Source organism: Platalea leucorodia (assembly GCF_965183815.1).
Source record: "Platalea leucorodia genome assembly, chromosome: 5".
NCBI lineage: Eukaryota > Metazoa > Chordata > Aves > Pelecaniformes > Threskiornithidae > Platalea > Platalea leucorodia.
This window is the reverse complement of record NC_138827.1, coordinates 95,027,920-95,048,990: the sequence shown is the minus strand read 5'-3', so window position 1 is coordinate 95,048,990 and position 21,071 is coordinate 95,027,920. Positions and strand designations below refer to the sequence as shown.

The 21,071-nt window shown below is 44.2% G+C and overlaps 1 protein-coding gene across 1 annotated transcript; it reads left to right on the top strand.

Annotated features, from left to right (window-relative positions):
• Window positions 1-445: 445 nt before the first annotated feature.
• On the top strand, window positions 446-20,493 carry LCT (lactase; the record flags this gene model as incomplete). The annotated part of the gene is made up of 17 exons (XM_082311837.1): window positions 446-1,106; window positions 2,919-2,998; window positions 4,267-4,350; window positions 5,319-5,421; window positions 6,071-6,149; window positions 6,922-7,609; window positions 7,995-8,640; window positions 10,061-11,620; window positions 11,958-12,226; window positions 12,682-12,972; window positions 14,108-14,306; window positions 14,978-15,180; window positions 15,573-15,682; window positions 17,017-17,151; window positions 18,222-18,445; window positions 19,318-19,554; window positions 20,312-20,493. The coding sequence occupies 17 exons, from the start codon at window positions 446-448 to the stop codon at window positions 20,491-20,493; spliced, it is 5,751 nt and encodes a 1,916-aa protein (XP_082167963.1).
• Window positions 20,494-21,071: the final 578 nt, after the last annotated feature.

Below are 21,071 nucleotides of genomic sequence, written 5' to 3'. Positions count from 1 at the left end.
GCTGTCCTGCGCACCCTGAGCCGTGGTGGCACCCAGGCCCAGCAATAACTCTGCTCTTGTTATTTTGTGCATCCAGAGCTGTGCTGGGATTCCTCTTAAGCAAAAAAAGGTGCGAGAGGAGATAAAAAGCATTGTCTGCTTGTTTTCTCTTCCTCTGAAATGGAGGCAGTATCAGCAAATGTCAATTGATATTCAAGCATAAAGGGAAACCTGGGCATCTCAGAAAATGTTTCCACATGACCTTTCTCCAACTAATTGTTTGACAGTGTTTTTTTTATTCATCCATTTGTTCATTTATCTGTTGGCTGAAAGTCCTGATTTGTTATCATTCTAGTGTCAGCTAGTTCTGGTAACATTTATCTGTCTACTAGATAGTTTCAGTTAAATATTAATTCTACTGTAATATAAGCAGTGTGGAATAATTGTTTCTGAAGCAGGTCTAGGAATGGAGCTGATTTGTAAGACAGTTGTCTTCTTTCTATTAGTCTCTCTGAGCCTTGAGATAGATGGGGAATTTGCTCAGAATTTTATCGCCATTGCTGGACCTCTACCCAGCGAGTTAGTAAATAGATTGCACCTGCAGAACCAAGTCCTACCCAAGGAAGATCAGGGCCCTGCCGTGGCTGAAGCCCACGATTACCTGTGCCAACATCTTGTGGCTCCAGAGCTGCCCCAGTACTTCTCCCACCTTCATGAGATCGGGGTGACGCATTACAAAGTCTTCCTGCCGTGGGCACGCATTCTTCCGAAGGGGGATGCTGAGAAGCCAGATGAAGCTCAAGTGCAGTGCTACCAGGAGCTGCTCAAGACCCTGCTTGCTGCAGACCTCAGGCCGGTGGTAGTTCTGCATCACCAGCGTGTCCCTGGTGCTGTGGCCGCGCAGGCCATCGGTAGGAAAGCCAACGCTTTTGCTGACCTTTTTGTGGAATACGCAGAGTTCAGCTTCCGTGTTTTTGGGGACCTGGTCGATGTGTGGCTCACGTTCAGCGACCTGCCAGAGGTCCTTAAAAGCCTGCCTTACGATGACCCCCAGCACCGAGCCCAGGCCCTAGCTATCGCTCATGAAAGAGCTTACACCATCTACCATGAGAAATACTCGCCGGCGGGTAAGGAATGGGGAGAGGGTTTTTTTTTATATGACTTTTTCACAAATATTTTTCTGTTGGATAAAATGGCAACTGCTACGTGCAATCTCTGTGTGAATGTGCTGTCAGTGCTCTCAGAATTACACAGAAATCCTTGAGTAGCAGGTTCCTTCAAATCCTTTATTTTGATAGTTTTTTTATAACTTAATGGTAATTGCATTTTATTTGAAATGATAGCCAAAATAGTTGGGGATAATATATATGTGTATGTATGCATACTTATATTTCACCTTTTAAGCATCAGGGAAGTATTAAATAGCCTCCAGTTAATTTGAGCAGCAGAATCTAGTACTTCAAAACCAAACATTATAATACTTTCATACGCTTTTTCTCTAAGGGCTGTTGTCCATGTGCACTTAATTTAAAGACCAGCAGATGCCCCCGATGAACCGTGGTCTCATACTGTTCATATACCAAACCTTAAATGTGTTGTATAATAAAAGTGGGATTAAGACTTAGGAAGAATCTTTGATTTGGAGGTCCAGATCTAGCTGAAGAATCAGGTCAAATTCAACTACCAACTTTCCACCTAAAAGGTGGAAATCTTTGCACGTGTATTGACAAAATCCACTTAAAGAAAGCTGATCATGGTTTCAAATGACATTTCTCATTTAATCAAAGGGAAATGATTTTATTTAACTTTAAAAAGTTAAATGAAGTTAAATAAAGTTAACTTAAAGTTAATAAAGTTAACTTTAAAAAGTTAAATAAAGCAACACGAAACAAAATATTTACTTGCTAGTGTAAAATGAAAATTAATTCTATCAATCAGTTACAAATTACTTTAAAATTACTCAAATCCAGTCTTATTCTATTTTTTTCTGTGTACAATGACAAAGTCATAATAATCAAGCTATTTTGTAGATAATAATGTACTTTTGTGTACCTCTTCCTGACCCACAGAGGAAAGGCTAAAAAATTCCTGAAATGTACCTCAAACATGAAGAAACAAGGCACAAGAAGTCTCCTGTAAGATAATAATAGTGTGAGCAAGTCTGCAATATCCTTTGTTTGACTTTCCTCATTGCAGACACTGGGGTTTTAAAGTAATTAGGTCTTAACTCTACCTGTGTTACACAGAGTAAGAGAATTTTGCCTCGTCTATGACGGGTACCTGGGATTTTCTCAGCAGCTGTGCTCTTGGGTCTGCCATCTTTGGGCTTGGAGTTTCTCTGTCCCAGGCAGACAACCAGTAGAGCTGGCTGAGTCATGTTTTGCAAATTTTTAATTAATTTATTTATTTTTAATTCCTGCATTTGTCAGGAATACTTTGCAGTACAGTTCACACTGTCTGGTGATAGCCCTTAGAAGTTTCCCAGCTTCCCTCCCGCGTAACCTGTTCCCCCAAGTTCCCGGCATCCCAGCATCTCAGCAGCATCCAGCACAGAATGGATTTAAAAATATAACCACTGTAGAACCACCACAAAGGCATGAAAATTAAAGATATTACTTGCAATTATTCATGGAGTGGAAGGGCACCCACAGGACAGCTGTATTCAGGTCCATCTTCCTGCAAGCAGCAGTGCTAAAATGTTTATAAGCAGTCATAAGACAAGATTTATTGACAAAGACTCCTTGACTCTGCCTTTGAATTTCTACCTTCTTCAACTCTGTTGAAATCATAGTGGGTATTCTGAAATCAGCTACCTAGGGCACTGGCTGATGATCCACATCTTCAAAAATTTCCAACTGATCTTAAAATAACTGCAGCGAACTGAAGTTTTTTATTTGTCCTTAACATACTACTAATAGACTGTCTCTTTTTTTTTCAAGGTGGAAAGCTGTCCATTGTTTTAGGAATGGGTCATGTCTTGGATAGTGCTTCATCAGAGTTGCTTTCAGTTTATCTTCAGGTAACACCTTAATAGAAATGATTTCCAAAATTATATAAATTTTGTTTTATTTAACTTGATTTTTATGTATGGGATCAAGTGACTTGTTGCAAGTTAAAATTTTAGAAAGTTGACAAATTGGCCAATTTGGTAAATTTTACTTGTTTGATTAGTCTGATCCTGTGAAGCTCACTGATCTTGAAAGTGACTTCAGCATCCTCTCTTGGCTAGTAAGCACTGATTAAGATATATGGAGAAATATTTGCTCTCATAATTTGGCAATTTTAGCAATATGCATGCTTAAAAGACAAGGCGCCTGCAAAAAGCGTACCCAGTGTTATTTTCATTGCAAGTCTACTTAATGCACCACCAAATAAGCAAGATACTTTATTTTAAATAGCCACTATATTTTAAAAAATCTGCGTATTATGTTAAAACACAGACAGAACTGTGCTAAAAGTGATCTAGCTGCACAGGGATGGCACAACATGAGGAGAACGTAATCTCTACAAAGATGATATCCTTTCTGTAAAGACCAAACCCTCTGTTAGTAGTTGTCTCCACCTAGAGGATGTTGATGTAGGATGTAGTGAACAGATGATAGTGAAGGGTTTTGGCTTGTATTCACAATCCTTCAAAATTTAGCGCCAGGGTAAGCAATGTTGTAGGCATGGCATTCCAAGGGTATAAGCAAGGTGTGGTTTGTAGGGAGAGGAAAGATGATGTATTAGATGAGCTGACAAAACTAGAAAACTTTGGACTGAAAAGCAAGCTGAAGGCTTATCAGATTTTTTCCAACTTCATCAGCTGGTTTAATAAAAGAATACTATCAATTCCTTTGGACTTGATGACTTCAAGGGGGATAATGCTTGTAGTTTAGAATGACTAAAGATTTCTGAAGTGGACTATCCCCAAGGGATTATTGATAAGGCCTACCTGAACCACATAGCTGCAAAGGTTTCGGTCTGATTAATCATAGACTTCTTCAGTCTTACTAATTAAAGAATCAACTGTAAATCATTAATATTAAATTCGTAAAATACTCCTAAAATTTCCTTCAGCTGTTTAGATTTTACTTTGTTTAGAAGGAGAGACACAAAATGCATTTTCCCATACAGTATCCAGTTTGTACTCATTGTATCGTCCAGGGGTCCCATATAGCTGTATGGCTTCTTATTCCAGCAATGTATCTTTATGAAATATTTTACAATTTTATATATTTTTAACATAATGCCTGCAAAAAAATGCATTTTACCTCAGAATTATTCTTTTCCTTTTCTTGTTTCCAGGATTTGGTAGACTTTCTGTCTCTCAGCCTTCAGTACTGTTGTGGAAATGAAACAGATTTCTACAAGAAATTGAGTGAATTCCAGGTAACATTATGCACAGTGTTCAAAGCATAGCAGCAGACAACAGCCCATAAATAGAAGGGGAAATTCATGTTTCTTGACACGTGTCTAAACAGTTCTGATTTGCTGCGACAGCTCAGACAACAGCTACACTAGGAAACAGCTGCATACTGCTTACTTGCTTCTCTGTTATTCTGACTTTAAAACAGGTGTTCGAAAGTGCTGGAAAGGATCGTCTTGGTCAGTGCGCATTATTGATGCATTAATGACTGGAATGGCGTAATTCTTTTGTCCAGGACTGAAAAACATTCTCTCTCACGTCCTTAGTGTTTGATAAGCTGTTAGGCCAATACCTATACACTAAAAGACACTGTTTTATTCTAGCATGTGTTCTGCAATTGTACTACCAAACTTTGCAACTTCTCATCAGTAGAGGCAGTGCTAGAAATGTCAATGAGGATGAGCCTGTAAAAGGATTAGATCACATGGCAGCAACAATGTCAGTGATGCTATAGGCTGGTACCTGATATTAAACCTCTGGTACTGAATTGCATTCTTAAAATCCGTAAGACAAGAGTCATCCAGCAACAGAATAGCAGAATAAGGAGCTCCCCATGTGACTCTTTCTCTTTAGGGTCCCAGCATGCTAAAAATCTGGAGTGGGCCATTTATGGCAACAGATTCTTACCAAGTAAGCTTTCAAAAAAGGACATAGTTCCTTGTGCCTTTTCAATGACAGGTCAAACACTGAAGGTGTCTGGGGTTTATGCTTTGATTTGCATTGGGCTTTTTTTGTATCAGAGAAAAATAGTGAGTGGTATTTAATGCTTACTCTGTTGATTTATGAATTTAACTTTGAAAAACTTTATCACTGATTCTCAGTCTTCTAGGTATTTCCTATTCCATGTTAAAAGCAACAAATGCCAAGAGCATGGTTATACTAGCTGGCTGATGCTTCTTTTCATACAAGTCTCTGACTTCTGGTTTTGCAGAATGTCTGGAAGGACATAGAGATCTTGGTTTTTAGTCTAAAGTTCCTTGATTGTGGTTCCATGGAAGAGAATCCTTTCATACCAGTAGCTGCCATTGTCACAGGTGAGTGACATTTTTCAAGAAGGAGGAGAGTTTTTTAGGCAAGCTCTGCATGGCAAATTATAGAGGAAATTCAAAATTGTCCAGTCCAGACTGCTGCTATTAGATGAAATAACTTTATGGTTTCTTTCATAGTCTTGTTGGAAAATTAAGGGTGGATGGTGAGCGTTAAGGGAGGGGAAGCAGGAAATCCTCCCCAAAGCTTTTCATCATTTTCATCAGCCTCAAGTTGCGCCAGTGGAGGTGTAGATTGGATATTAGGAAAAATTTCTTCACCGAAAGGTTTGTCAAGCACTGGCACAGGCTGCCCAGGGAAGTGTCCCCATCCCTGGAGGTGCTTAAGAGATGTGTAGATGTGGTGCTTAGGTACATGGTTTAGTGGTGGACTTGGCAGTGTGAGGTTAACGGTTGGACTCAATGATCTTAAAGGTCTTTTCCAACCCAAATGATTCTTTGATTCTGTGATAATTTTTTAAGATTAAATTGTAAATCTCTAATAAAAACCCAACATATTTGATCTGAGAAAAATAGCTATTAGTTATGAAAAGCGTCTTGTTTCTAAAGGTGTAATTTTGTGTGCAAGTAGTGTCATGCAGTCCACGGCATCTAAGTTGTGGCTTAAGTCCATCACTTACCATTTGTTCATTTTCAGCTATTAATAAAGAAAAGACACGTACGATTGGGTATGACGTTAATGAGTTCTTGGACTTCGCATCATCTCATTTTTTAAGGTACAGTTTTTGTCCCTTAAATCAAATACTATAATAAAATGGTGTCCTCTAGAAACCTATGTGCAGGCAGACACAAGACAGTTTTAGTGGTAAAGCCTCCTGTTGCTGAAAGGACTGGAAAGGAATACCTTTCTGCTGAGCCCAGTCTCTTGCTATTACAGGCAACCCTCTATCCTACTGTCACAGGCAATGTAATCCTCTTCCTCTCTCTCATCCTTGGTTACCCAGATTGCACCTTCAAGCCAATAGCAACAGGTACATTTTCCAAGCCTTCTGTTCTTTTCAAGAGCAAAATAATTAAAAATAAAGAAAGAAAGAAAACAGAGGCTTTCATAGGAGAGAAGGCAATTGGGCCTACAGAAATGTAGGAGATGTCATTGTGCAGGGAGATGCTAAGGATTACAGAAGCAGTATTGGTTAGTTTTAGCTTATCCTATGGACACTCATGAGAGCAGTTGTAACATGTGAAATTGCTACACACTGCAAGGATTTTGTTTGCACCTTTGACCTAGCTGTAATGAATTACAAGAACTTACCTGCAAAAAAATGCATTAGATTATAGCTCTTGAGCTGCTCTGCACTTAGCTCATTGCTCTCCACCTTCATCTGCTAGACAGTAGGTTGGATTGATCAGATGGCAAAGGAACTTTACCCTAAGTGGCTTATGTCAGCTGAATGGGAAGCAAACAATTCTTTTATCCTCTGTGTTTGCAAGTTCTGTGGCGCTGGCATCCACCTTGGAGATTGTAACTTCTTTTTATTCTATTTCCAGCAAAACAAATACTCTACAGGAGAATCCGGATGCTGTTCTTGCCCCTCGCTCCTCCTATCAAACAGTTTGGGAAATGTTTGCTAAACAGTCTGAAGCGGAGAGGGATTCTTTTCTGCAAGATGTTTTTCCAAGTGGTTTCCTCTGGGGCACATCCACAGGTGCCTTTAATGTTGAAGGAGCTTGGGCAGAGGATGGGAAAGGAGAGAGCATCTGGGATCAGTTTGGGCATGCAGGTCATGTCTACATGAACCAAACAGCAGACGTGGCATGTGACAGCTACTATAAAACCAGCTATGACGTTTACCTGCTTCGGGGTCTTCATCCCCAACTGTACAAATTTTCTGTATCCTGGCCTAGAATTTTCCCTGCTGGCACCAATGAGACCATCAACTCCAAGGGTGTTGATTATTACAACCAGTTAATTAACCAGCTGCTAGACTCTAACATCGAGCCCATGGTGACTCTGTTCCACTGGGACCTCCCACAAACTCTTCAGGTTCTCGGTGGCTGGCAGAATGAGAGTATCATAGATGCTTTTGTAAACTACGCAGACTTCTGCTTTGCCACTTTTGGGGATCGGGTCAAGTTCTGGATTACTTTCCATGAGCCTTGGGTTATCAGCTACGCTGGCTATGGCACCGGAGAGCATCCTCCAGGAATCACTGACCCAGGAGTAGCATCTTACAAGGTAGGAACACGGGAATAACTAGGGTCCTGCAGCTGCCATTGTTGTGTTGTTTTCCTCTGATGGTTCTGTACTTTATGTTCAAGCTTAATGTGGCCTCTGAGGCAACTGTTTGCTTGTTGGATTTATGATACTTGCAAAAAAATGGGGTAGTTAATGGGTGCCAGATGTCTTTATTTTATTTTTCTATTCTGAAAGCTGGTGTTGATGGATAGCCAGATTCTTCTGCTTAATCCAAAACCTACTGCACTCTCTGGCTATCATTATTTGTTTTGTCAAGGTTTCTTCTTTTGGATGGGGACGACATTCTTGCATGGCAATAATCTCAATGCTTAAGCGTTCTTGTGCAAAGCAGTGTGTCACATATTCCTCTGCTTTCTGCCCCCAGGTGGCCCACACAATTCTCAAGGCTCATGCCAAGGTCTGGCACCTGTATAATGACAAATACCGCTCTCAGCAACTGGGAAAGGTGGGGCTGGTGCTGAACTCGGATTGGGCTGAACCCAAGACTCCAACCAACTCTGAGGACGTGAGGGCATCTGAGAGGTACCTGCAGTTCATGCTTGGCTGGTTTGCTCACCCTATATTTGTTAATGGTGATTACCCAGATATCCTGAAGGCTCAGATCCAGGAGGTAAACCAGCAGTGCTCCACAACAGTTGCAGAGCTGCCTCTGTTTACAGAAGAGGAGAAGTCCTGGGTGAAAGGGACTGCAGACTTTTTTGGTCTTTCCCATTACACTTCCCGCCTGGTCAGTGCTGTAACTAATAAGACCTGCACACCAAGCTACGAGGGCATCGGGAACTTCTCCTTGCATGTAGATCCTTCTTGGCCAAAGGCTGCCTCTTCTTGGATCTATGTGGTCCCTTGGGGGTTAAGAAGGCTGCTGAAGTTCGTGTCCCAGGAATATACAGGGACAAAGATCCCAATTTATATAGCAGGAAATGGTATGCCAACAGAAGATGCAGGGGATCTTATTAATGACACTCTGAGAGTGGATTATTTCCGCCAGTACATCAATGAGGCTCTAAAAGGTATGGAGAAATTTAATTTATTTTTTTTTAATAATGGCAACTAGTTGTTCTATCACTTCCGTGGTGGTTAACTTTAAAACGTCACCACTTGCATAGTGATATGAGGTCAGCTGCCTATTGTGTATGCACTGTGACCTCATATCACCACTTGCATAGTGATATGAGGTCAGCTGCCTATTGTGTATGCACTGTGACCTCATATCACCACTTGCATAGTGATATGAGGTCAGCTGCCTATTGTGTATGCACTGTGACCTCATATACTTCAGCCTATCTGATGTCGAGATATGGATCTCTCCATTCTGTTTGGATATGGGAATAGGCTTTTTACATATATGGATTCACATAGCCTCGACTCTAATGTCAGTCCCTCTGTGAGAACAGCGTTTATGTACTTCAGCTCCCCTGCAGATGATTTGCCTGCCGGCAGGCTTTTCCCTACAAAAATCTCATAGGCCAGGACTGAACCATGTCTTTACTGATTAAGCAGATCTAACTGACAGCATCCTGCACCATTTCAGGCTAGAACTGTTAGGGAGATATAAATATCTTAATAATTTTGAGTAAAGTTCAAGGTATGCCTGTATCTTTGCAAACTGCTTATCAATTGACGTAAAATAATATTAGTCACTGAAGTTCTGGACAGATAGAGAGATCTGAGATTTCAAATAGAGATTTGACTGATACTCTGTTCAGATACACAAATCAATACTGTCAGGAAAACTTTATTAAATATGCTGATCATCAGTATACAGCATTTGATCTTCTTGACCTAGTTCTCAACATACTGATAGAAGTGTTCAAGAGCTATGGAAAACACAATTTAGCATTGCTGTTGTGCCTCAGCAGAAGTAAAGATGGACTGCATATGGGAAGTGAACTTCTCTGGAAGGAGAGAGATTTAGTGCTTTTTTATAGGCAATGCGAGGAAGGATGCTGGACTTGCCTCTGCTGGTATAGGATACGCTGTTCTGCTAAAAGAAAGTCTCTTGTGCTCAGGGAAGATAGGCAAGCACTAAATACATGTAATATTTCAGTTTAACTATAGTGTTAAATCTAAAAGAGCACCATATACCTAAACTGATGAATTGTGCTTGAAAACAAGAACACAGGGGAAGGGATACCAGTCGCACAAGTGTCCTATACTCCAATATCTCTTGACTAGTATTTCTTTTCTCAAGCATTTTTACCACTAAGCATTTGACCAGCTCCTATTACAGTGCTAACTGCTTTTCTTGCCAGATACTCTATTTTTTTTGTTGGTTTTTTGGGGGTTTTTTTGGTTTTTTTGCCTAAAAGACCATTCATAGATATTTGGCTTGTCACATTGTTATCCTCAGTTGTGGTGCTTATGTTGTGCTGTGCTGTGTTCAGAAAACATTCAAATGAATAACAGTGTCTTGTACTGTTTCTGTGACAGCGGTAAAACTAGACACAGTTGATGTTCGGTCATATATTGCTCGATCCCTGGTTGATGGCTTTGAAGGCCCAGAGGGGTACAGCCAAAAATTTGGGCTACATCATGTGAATTTTGAAGATAGCAACAGACCAAGGACTCCCAAGGCATCTGCTTATTTCTATTCCAGTGTTATTGAACAAAATGGTTTCCCATCCAAAGCCTTAAACAGATTTTCTACACCAGTGGTGTTTGACCAACCCATGCCAGCAAAGCTGCCGAATTTACCAGCATCAGAGGTTCCCTCCAAGGCAAAGGTTGTCTGGCAGAAGTTTTCATCTCAAACAAACTTTGAAAGAGACATGTACTTTTATGGGACATTCCCAGAGGACTTTACGTGGGGTGTGTCTTCTTCTGCCTACCAGGTAGAGGGAGGTTGGGATGCTGATGGCAAAGGACCCAGCATTTGGGATAACTTCACCCATGTCCCAGGGAATATAAAGAATAATGATACTGGAGATATAGCTTGTGATAGCTACAACAAGGTGGAGGAAGATATTTACCTGCTGAGAGCCTTAGGGGTAAAGAACTATCGTTTCTCCCTGTCCTGGCCTCGAATTTTCCCCAACGGAAGGAACAACTCAATAAACAGCCATGGAGTTGACTACTATAACCGTCTCATTGACGGCCTGCTTGCAAACAACATCACTCCAATCGTCACTCTCTACCACTGGGACCTACCACAAGCTCTCCAGGACATTGGTGGCTGGGAGAGCAGCGCGCTGATTGACCTGTTTGATAGTTTTGCGGACTTCTGTTTCCGGACCTTTGGGGACAGGGTGAAGTTCTGGATTACGTTCAATGAACCCCAAGTCATTGCCTGGGTTGGCTATGGCATTGGGGCGTTTCCACCCAATGTCAATGACCCTGGCAGTGCTCCCTACAGGGTTGCTCACATCTTACTGAAAGCTCACGCCAAGGTCTACCACACATATGACGACAAATACAGAGCGAGTCAGGGAGGGGTCATTGCACTGTGTCCCAACATTGACTGGGTCGAGCCGAAGACACCAAGCAATCCCAGGGACATAGAAGCTGCAGACAGGTACCTGCAGTTTTTGGTGGGGTGGTTTACACACCCGATTTTCAAAAACGGGGACTACCCTGATGTCATGAAGTGGAAAGTTGGGAACAGGAGTGAGCTCCAAAACCTGCCATCATCTCGCTTACCCGTTTTCACAGCAGAGGAGCGCGAATACATCAGGGGCACGGCAGATGTTTTCTGCTTCAACACCTACACGTCCAAAATTGTAACCCATGCAACGACCCGGTTGAAGCCCTTCTCTTATGAGTACGACCAGGAAGTTTTAACAGAGGTTGACAGCTCCTGGCCTTCCTCAGCTGTTACTGAGCATCGGGCTGTGGCCTGGGGGCTGAGGAGGCTACTGAACTGGATCAAAGAAGAATATGGAAATCCCCCAATATACATAATGGAGAACGGGGTGGGGATAAAGACCAAATCAGATGTTGATGACAGTACCAGGATATTTTACTACAAAACATACATTGATGAAGCTTTAAAAGGTACCAGTGTTTGCTTTTGTTCTGTTGGTGTTGTGTGTCTCCTCTCTAGATTTCCGGTCACTTTATTCCTCTGAGAGTAGTTTTTAAAAGTGATTGATATCAGTCTTTAAATATTCTGAACACAATATAAACATAGTGTTTCTTTTTACGATCTCCTTTGCATGGCCATTTGTACTTTGTATCCTCCAACTATGAAGAGTCCTCTTAATGATCTTGATTGACCAGCGCCAGCTTTAAGAAGCTAGAAGTGCGTATGTGCTTGCATGTGAATTCCTTGTGGCTCATTTAATGTGTGATTATACCACCGATGCTCTTCCATTTGTTTCTGGTCTTGCAGCTTACAAGTTGGATGGTGTTAATCTGAGAGGATACAACGCTTGGTCTTTCATGGATGACTTTGAATGGTTGAGTGGTTATGATCCAAGATTTGGATTGCACCAGGTTGATTTTGACAATCCCAACAGGCCAAGAACTCCAAAGCGCTCTGCTGTGTACTATGCAGAAATCATCCGCAATAATGGTATCCCATTGCCAAAAGAAGACGAATTTTTATACGGAGAGTTTCCAGAGAACTTTTGGTGGAGTGTAGCAACTTCGGCATATCAGGTTAGGAAACCGAGACGGACTCTTAAAGTATCTATCTGCAGACAGTTAATTCATTTAGGATGAGACACCTACAGCTTTTGTAACATTAGGTTTTACTGTAATTGAAGGTTAGTGTAACAACTGCTGTAAAAGGGAGGAACTTGGAGACATTTAAGAGCATGGTTATACCACAGATACTGAGACAACAGCGTGGGCTTCACAAGAGCCAGCCCACGTGGAGCAGCATGAACTGAAACAATGCCTGTTCTGTGACATCGTACTTTGCTAATACATCTCTCCTCGAGGCCCAAGAGGTCTTACTAGTTTGGTACAGCAAAAACATTGCTATTTCTAGTCTTAAGCTGATAAGTCAAAATATTGTGTGGTGCCGCAAAGACTAGGAGGCTGAATTCTTTGCTTGGCCAAGACTCAAATTTGGGGTTTATTAACAATCCCCCCTCCATCTTCAATTACAGATTGAGGGAGGATGGAGAGCAGATGGGAAAGGACTTAGCATTTGGGACCGATTTGCTCACACTCCCTTGAAAATCAGCAATGATGACACTGGAGATGTAGCTTGTGACAGCTACCACAAGATTGAGGAGGATGTGGAAATGCTGAAAAGCCTCAAGGTGTCTCACTATCGCTTTTCAATCTCCTGGCCCCGCATTCTCCCAGATGGGACCACCAGATACATCAATGAAATGGGACTGAACTACTATGAAAGGCTTATTGATGCTCTTCTGGCAGCTAACATTATGCCTCAGGTAACTAAAAACAGTAACTTTCAGGTAACTAAAAATGGTAACTTTCAGGTAACTAAAAAAATAGCAGAACCCAAGTCTGATGCTCAGAGCACATGTGTGCATTTCCATCCACGCCCTCCTTCACAGAGAAATTGTTTTTCATTGTGTTCTGCAAGGAAACATGGTTCTTGCATAAGCAAATGAACTGGGAATATAGTGATACGTTAGAAATTACTGCCCAGAAAGATCATAGTAACCTTATTGCTGGCTGTTTCCAATTACATTCTCGTCCCTCATGTGCTTGGAAGTGGACTCCACGAGGACCTACGCAGTGATCTTTCCAGAGACTGAGGTGAAGCTGACCAACCTGTAGTTCCCAGGATCCTCCTTCTTGCCTTTCTTAGAGATGGGTGTAACGTTATTCTTTTCCAGGAGGCTCCACTGATCAGCATGGTTTGTCACCTGTAATGGACAGTGACCTCACCACTGCATCAGTCAGCTCTTTCCACATTGTTGAGTGAATATATCTGACCTGTCCCCATAGACTTGGACACATGTAGCTTTTTTTCTGCTTCTACCTGCTGCTTCCCCACTGCTGGCTGTCCCTGTCCTCCCCAAACCATGCTGATACACGCAGGGACTGTGCACGGGGCTGCACCAAATGCTGCGTACACGTGTATGCACGCCATAGAGGGCGCAACCCAGGAATATCTACACAAGCATCAGATCATGCCTGAGTAAACCTGTGCCTTCAGGGCATTGCTCTAGATTGGTCCAACGGATGTACCAGCCCGAACAGGCGTTCTGTCGGACTGTATTTCATCTGGCAGCCAGTGTAGGCACAGCGATTTTTCACTGATGAGTTCTTGCTATCACAAGGTTGTGGCGGTTTTTGGTAAAAGCTTCGTCTTCACCATCAGGCAGTCCCTAGAGCTGGAGTCATTTCCCCGTGTCCTAAAGAAACTGAAACACTGGCAAAAAGGTATTTTATCTGAGTGCACGAGTGATCGCTACAAACTCAAATGCTGTTAGGAACAGGTAGCTGCAGATCGAAGCACAGTTTATTTATCCTCATAAATGCGGCTGGGTTACTCTCCTTATTTCCAAAAGTAAGAGTGACTGGTTGAGTCCTTTCTCTTGCTGTCTTTCCCCACAGGTAACTCTCTATCATTGGGACCTCCCACAGGCACTGCAGAACGTCGGAGGGTGGGAGAATGATACTATAGTTCAGAGATTTAAGGAATATGCTGAGGTCCTTTTCCAGAGACTGGGAGATAAAGTGAAATTTTGGATAACCCTCAATGAACCCTACAACACTGCATATTTGGGCTATGGCCTTGGCACAGCGGCTCCAGGTGAGACTGCTGGGCGTAACCTCGGAGCCTCTGCAGCACTGTAGGCACAACTCTGTTTTACGCTGCAGCGGAGTAGATGCAAGGGCTTGCAAAGGTAGAGCAAGGAAGACGGCGTGGTGGGGTTAAATGGGGTTTGGACTGCCGTGGGGTGGCAAACAGCTCCTTCTTTCACTTTGCTTGTCCTCTCCAAGGCCCATCCTCCTCCTTCCACTCCTCCAATCCACCCCTCCTCTGCAACCTCCGGGTTACAATTGCTGTCTGGAGCAGACCCCATTCCCAGACCAGAGAAGGGTTGGGGCTGGAGGAGGGCCAACCTCAGCTGTAGGGCAGAAGCCAGGGAAGGGGAGGGATGGGAGCTGGCCTGAGCACACAGCTTTCTGCTCTCCATACTGGCAGCAGCAGCCTGTTGCTGGGGCTGGCAGCCCCGCACGGGCAGAGAGCTGAGGAAGGGGCGGTGTGGGGTCCCACACAACCTGCCCGCTGCAGCTGTGCCTTCAGCTGCCTCTGCCAAAGCTGCGACCGCAGCCCAGGGCTGGGCCTGAGGGCACCAGGTGCTGCAAGTTTATTCATTTACTAGTGGGCCATTCTGGGTGTTGTGTTAACCTGGGAAGCAGCCGATGAGAAAGCTGGGAACTGCTGCTCCACTGCCTGTGCTGTTCTTGTCCCTGCAGGCATCTCCGTTCGGCCAGGGCGAGCTCCCTACGTGGTGGCACACAACTTAATAAAGGCCCACGCAGAAGCCTGGCACCTCTACAATGAGACCTACCGGGCAAAACAAGGAGGATTGATCTCTATCACCATCAACTCTGACTGGGCAGAACCAAGGAACCCGTACAACCAGGAGGACATCGATTCTGCCAGACAATTCTTGCAGGTACAGAGACACCCAGTCACAGCTCTCCCTGCTGCTCCTGGGTTTGTTCATGGTGGCACCCCTCACCTTGGGTGCTGGAGGTGCCCAAAACCCAGGTCAGCATTGCACTGCGCCAGCATGAGAGAAAAGGGTGAGCCAGAGGCATCACTGCAAGGAAATGTGTCACCCTCTTCTGATGGCTGATCAAGTATGCAACAGAAATGAGACAAAATACGATTGCGGTGCCAAAAGCTTATTAAATTTGCTACCATTAAATGGGCATCCCTGCGTATCGCTACGTGCCTGTTCATTATAAATTCAGGTACTAGCTACAAAGCAGCACATGAAGGAGAAACGGTTAAATCCCTTGTCTTGGTACATCATTTATCCTTCTCCCTTCTTTCCTGGCTTAGTTTTTTCTAGGTTGGTTTGCTCATCCCATTTTCAAAAATGGCGATTATAACGAAGTGATGAAAACGAGGATTCGGGAACGCAGTCTGGCTCAGGGTCTGACCCAGTCCCGGTAAGAGCCCAGGCATGTCTGCTTTTCTTATAGCTGCTGTGCCGAAACCTGTTTTTCTGAAAGAAGTGCTAAATTTCAATGTTACTGTAAAAATCTTTCTGTATCCTCACAGAAAAACTCTCGTGTACGCTTTGCCTGTTCCCTGTCTTTACCCCTCTTGCAAACTAAATTTACTAATATAACGTATCTTTGGGGTAGTAAGTTGGCAGCTCAGAGTGATGCAGTAAATGATCTGCATTAGACACAGTGCTTTACCCGACCATGGTAATTGTGTTTTAACTGTTCTTAAAATGATGCCCTGAACTCCTGCGCTGGGAACTCCTTGGTGCCTCTGAATTATGTTTCCTGTCTTCCATTCCCATTAATTATTCTTAATCCTATTGTGCTAGCAGTGCTCCATCATGAATGTTTTTCCTTTTCTCTCCCTTTTTAGGCACATAGAAGGAAAGAACTTTTTTTCCCTCTTCACTTTAATAGCAATTTGATGGGGTATGTTAGATCTGGGGCTATTCCTGATCATCCCTCTCTGAAAATGTGAAAGACCACTTGTTTGGAAATGAGGGAGACGGTGGGAGAGCGGGTGTGTGCTCTGAGGCAGAGGCAGCTCTCTTCAAGATTCGAGTTATGCTTTTCTATCTATCTGCCTAAAACACTTGCGTTCTTGAGCACCTTTTTTGACACGTTATTTCTTCTCCGGCAATTGCTGCCATTAATAAGACAGCAAAGTCACTGTGTGTTGCTCTATGAGATAATGTGCCCGAGCATCTCAATCTGGGGAAGAAGTCCTGTCCTCAGGCTAAGGCTGCAAACTCTCAAGCATCGCCAAATCGCCAGGAGCACCGGCTGCATTTTCAGCAGGGGTTGCCGAGGGACCTAATTCCCAGGAGAATTTTCTCCCTCTTCTGGCTAAAAGAGAGCTGAAACCTCGCTCCAGGGTACACTGGATGTCCCTGACTCCGTTTCTTGTTGTGTGTAGGGCTGCAGATCCCAAAGGGGCTGCGGTAAGCACATCGCAACCAAAATGATGGTTACGGGTTCCTCCCAACACATTCCTGACTGGGCAAACGCTGTTTCTTGTCTTATAAAGCAGGATGATGGTCAAACTTCTTGTTTGACCGTGAGCAGGACCTCTAGCCATCAGGTGTCTCTTTTCTGGTCAGCGAAAGGTCTGCTCCTCTCCTGGAGAACGTTTGAGCAGGCAGCATGAATTGCATATTCTAGCAAAAGCTTAGTTTATACAACAGGACTGGGGAGGGATAGAAGCAAAAGAAGGGGGAATCCTGAGAAGACTTACGTTTTGAGGGGTTTATGCTTTTCTCTGTTGTCTATTGCAGACTTCCAGAATTTACTGAAAGTGAAAAGCAAAGAATTAAAGGCACATACGACTACTTTGGTCTAAATCATTATACTACAGTTTTAACGTACAAAGTAAACTATCCTGCTGGTGTTATGTCGTATGACTCTGACAGGTAAGAGATGAATGTTAATTATTGGTCAAGTAAAATATGTGCACCTGGAGCCTGGGCAAACTGAGCAATGTAAACCGAGAGCAAACAAAGCCATGAGGTATTTTAAGCTGTTATAACCGATACTAGGGAAAATATCCCCAAACAGTACCTGTGGTGCTGTTATTTTCACAGAAGTCCAGCAACAGCCCTCTTTTTACAGCCCTGATGATAAACGTGAATGGTTAAAACAGAACAAAGAAAATGAGGAGATCTGCTAAAGGAAGGAATCTGCACTTGTGAGTCTCCCCGTGGTTTGGGATCAGCTGCAAGCAGCGTTGGTCCTATTTCCTGCCCCCATCTGCAGCTGGAACTGCTAGGTTACCCTGCTTTATGGATACTGCTACACTTGCTGTTAACCAGTTGTTAGTTCCCTCACCACATTGGATAAATGTAAGTTCAAAACCTAGACAGCTGAATCGCTTCATGGCTAAGTAGACGTACGTGAAGATTTTTATTTAGATACCAATTTCTTTCCCCAGCTTCAAAAGGTAAGCAATAGGAGCTTACTAGTTTTTCTGATGAGAATTAAGGTAATGGTGGGACCACACACGGGGTGAACATAGGCTGTTTTCTGAAACGTTGCCACCGAGAATACAGGAAATTACGATAGCTTCCCTTTGCTGCTGCATCCCAGCCCCTGCAGGTTAGCCCCACAGAAGGACACCAGGCTCAGTCGTGCATTCCTGGACGTAGGTGTAAATGGCAATTTTGTGTGCTCAAGCACTGCATTATACGTTGAACAGTAGAAACGGTGCCAAAGGACAAAGATTTGGAGCTAACATCACATCCTCAGCCATAGCTGATTTAAGCAGAATATGACTGTAAAGCTTGAGAAGCGTTTTCTAGAGGCTCGTGAGCACCAGCACCGCCTCAGCCCGCTGCGCTTTCGCCAGCTTGCCACAACGTCACCTCTGGTTCAGCTTTCCGCGGAGCTCAGCACCGTATTTCTCGGCCCCGCAGCAATGAGGGGCCAGGCCCAGCGGCCGGCACGCGGGGCTGGTCCCTTCACCAGTGTCTGCCTTCCTCCGCAGGGGCGTAGCTTCAGTAACCGACCGCAGCTGGCTGAACTCTGGTTCCTTCTGGCTCAAGGTGACACCCTTTGGTTTCCGAAAGCTCCTGAGATGGATAAAGGAAGAGTACAACAACCCTCCGATTTATGTGACTGAAAATGGGATCTCCGAAAGGGGAGCCTTAGGCTTCAATGACACTTGGCGAACGCATTACTATCGGAGCTACGTTAACGAAGCACTGAAAGGTAAGAGCGATTATTTAAATCTGCTCATACAAATCTCTAACAAGAAACTGTCTCGCCACGAGACTGATGTGTATAAAGCTAGTTGTGCAGAGCTAAAAGACTACTGCCATCACACTTGCACGGGTTTCCTCTGTATGCACTTGTGAGAGCCTTTGGGTTTAGCAGAAACTGGCGGTGGACAGCCACGACTTTGCAGGGAAAGGCGATCTGAAGGCAGAACCAACACCGGGTTTAGCAGGGTAACTGCAGCGCCCTTCTACAGCTGCATCTGGCAGGCGAAGGTTCCACTACTTGACAGGCAACTGTTATGAATACCTATTTTGACTTCTAGTTTGCTGCTGTGTCTAAAAACTGCATCTTTAAAAAAACAAAACAAAACAAAAAAACCAAACAAACCAAAACCACCCCACCCAAACTGGTTTCAGTTACAAGCAGCAACGGGGCAGGGCTTTTTCAGTTTGCTTTTCTGACGTGCTGGGAGCTGCCAGCCAGCTGCTCAGAAAGCGCTCGCTTACTGCCTTTGAGCAGCGAGGCCCCACAAGCATTTGTTTAAACACCAGTTGTGTGTTGATGGCTTTTCTTCTCTATTCCTAAACCTTTGCTTATTGGACAACAGCTTTGATTTTTGGAGCGGAGAAAAGCAGTCTCCAGTACCGGCAGGCTGACTGCCACCCTGGTTGCTCGTTAGCTTCACTCGGCAGCTGAACTGCCTCAAAGCAACTCAGCTAGGGCAGCACCCGAGAGAGGGGGGAACGGGGCGATGGCAAAACCGGTGAGGCCAATGTGGCGACCGCCTCGCTGCACTTGGTGCCCTTGTGCCGCTCCTGCCGCCCGGTGCACGACTAAGGCGTTCTCTCTGCTCCTGGTAACAGCCGTGGTGCTCGACGGCGTCGACTTACGGGGCTACACCGCGTGGACGCTGATGGACAACTTCGAGTGGGCGGTGGGCTTTGACGAGAGGTTTGGCTTCTATCACGTGAATTTCACAGACCCCAGCTTGCCGCGGCGCCCCAAGGCCTCTGCCAGGTTCTACTCGCAGATCATAAACTGCAACGGGTTTCCAGACCCAGCAACGGGCCCACATCCCTGTCTGGAACCGGAGCCTGAAGGTAAGGGGGGCAGCAGACATCGTGCTTGTGTGCGTGCACCTGATTTAATCCCAAAAGATTTCCATGATCCACTGTCTTTAAAGACGCCACCATTTTCTGCAATACTTTCGAAGGGCCCCGGTAGCGCACTGACGCGTCATCGGTTATGACGTTCATGTGGAATTATGTCACTTCTGCACGCAAAACCAGACCAATGACTATATTTTGTGCGCTAGCACCTCGATACATGCCCGTCTCCAAAATGCAGCAAAGTAGTTATTCCAGGCTACTTTTCTCTGAATAACAAAACTGCCCAAGATGTTTTCCAAACCACGCACATTCCGTATTCCCACACCATTTTTGGATAAACAATTTTGAATTCTTTATATGAATCGGTGTTTTGGGCAAGCCTTTGGAAATATTGCTTCTTTTGTCATTTACGTTTTCTGAACTGGAGGAGCACGTTGAACAGCAACCATTGTTAGCGTGGGGTTTTTAAATAACCGTGTTCATGTGCTTTTTGGGATGACCATGGCTGCCAGAGAACACTCGCCTCTCCTGGAGCCTCAAGCATTGCACCATTGCACCGTCGGCCTTGGTTGTGCCCTCACTCTGAGCTAGAGCCGCGTCAGTCGCTGCTCCCAAAGAATCGGGGCTGCTGCCGGCGCAGCGGATAGCACGGCGGAAAGCCTCGGCGGGAGCGCGATGCGCGCGCCTGCCTGAACTCCTTCACCCCAGGCCCCGCACTGATACCTTCTTGTTGTTTTCCCAGGGACAGCAGTGCCACCAACAGACACCCCGCCAGCGCCGGCTGACAGCGTGCGCTTTTTGGGATTAGATTTAACATCACGAAGTGCAGAAATAGCACTGTACGTGCTTTTTGCTCTTGCTGTAGTTGCAGCATTGAGCTTGGCTCTTTTTTGCATATATGTATGGAAAATTATCCAAAAGATCCCGTAAACGATCACACATGGAACTTAGTAAAATGTAAAGTTTCCCTGTGCTAAAGTGCTTGGTTTGTTGTTTTTATGAAAAAAGCCAATAGGACCAGGAAAAGAAACCCAGTGTTTGTACTACTGCGACTTTGTCTCTTGCCTTAGACAGACGTTGCTCTCCACCGTTTTCTTGTATTTTGAAGTTGGTAGGCAAACAAAGGAAAATTATTTTTTTCTATGTTAACTGCTTTTTTCCCCCCAGGCATTATTGATTTGATTTCTTAAAGACAAAAGTAAAATTGCTTGTTCCGCTCTGCATAAGGATTCTGAACTTGAGTTTTGTCTTGGTTTGGGCTGGGATAGAGTTAGTTTTCCTCCTAGTAGCAGGTGTAGTGCTGTGGTTTGGATTTAGGATGAGAATAATGTTGATAACACACTGATGTTTCAGTTGTTGCTAAGCAGTGCTTACACCAGGCAAGGACTTTTCAGCTTCCCATGCTCTGCCCGGTGCACAAGAAGCTGGGAGGGGGCACAGCCAGGACAGCTGGCCCAGACTGGCCCAAGGGCTATGCCATACCGTATGGCTCATGCCCAGTATAGAAA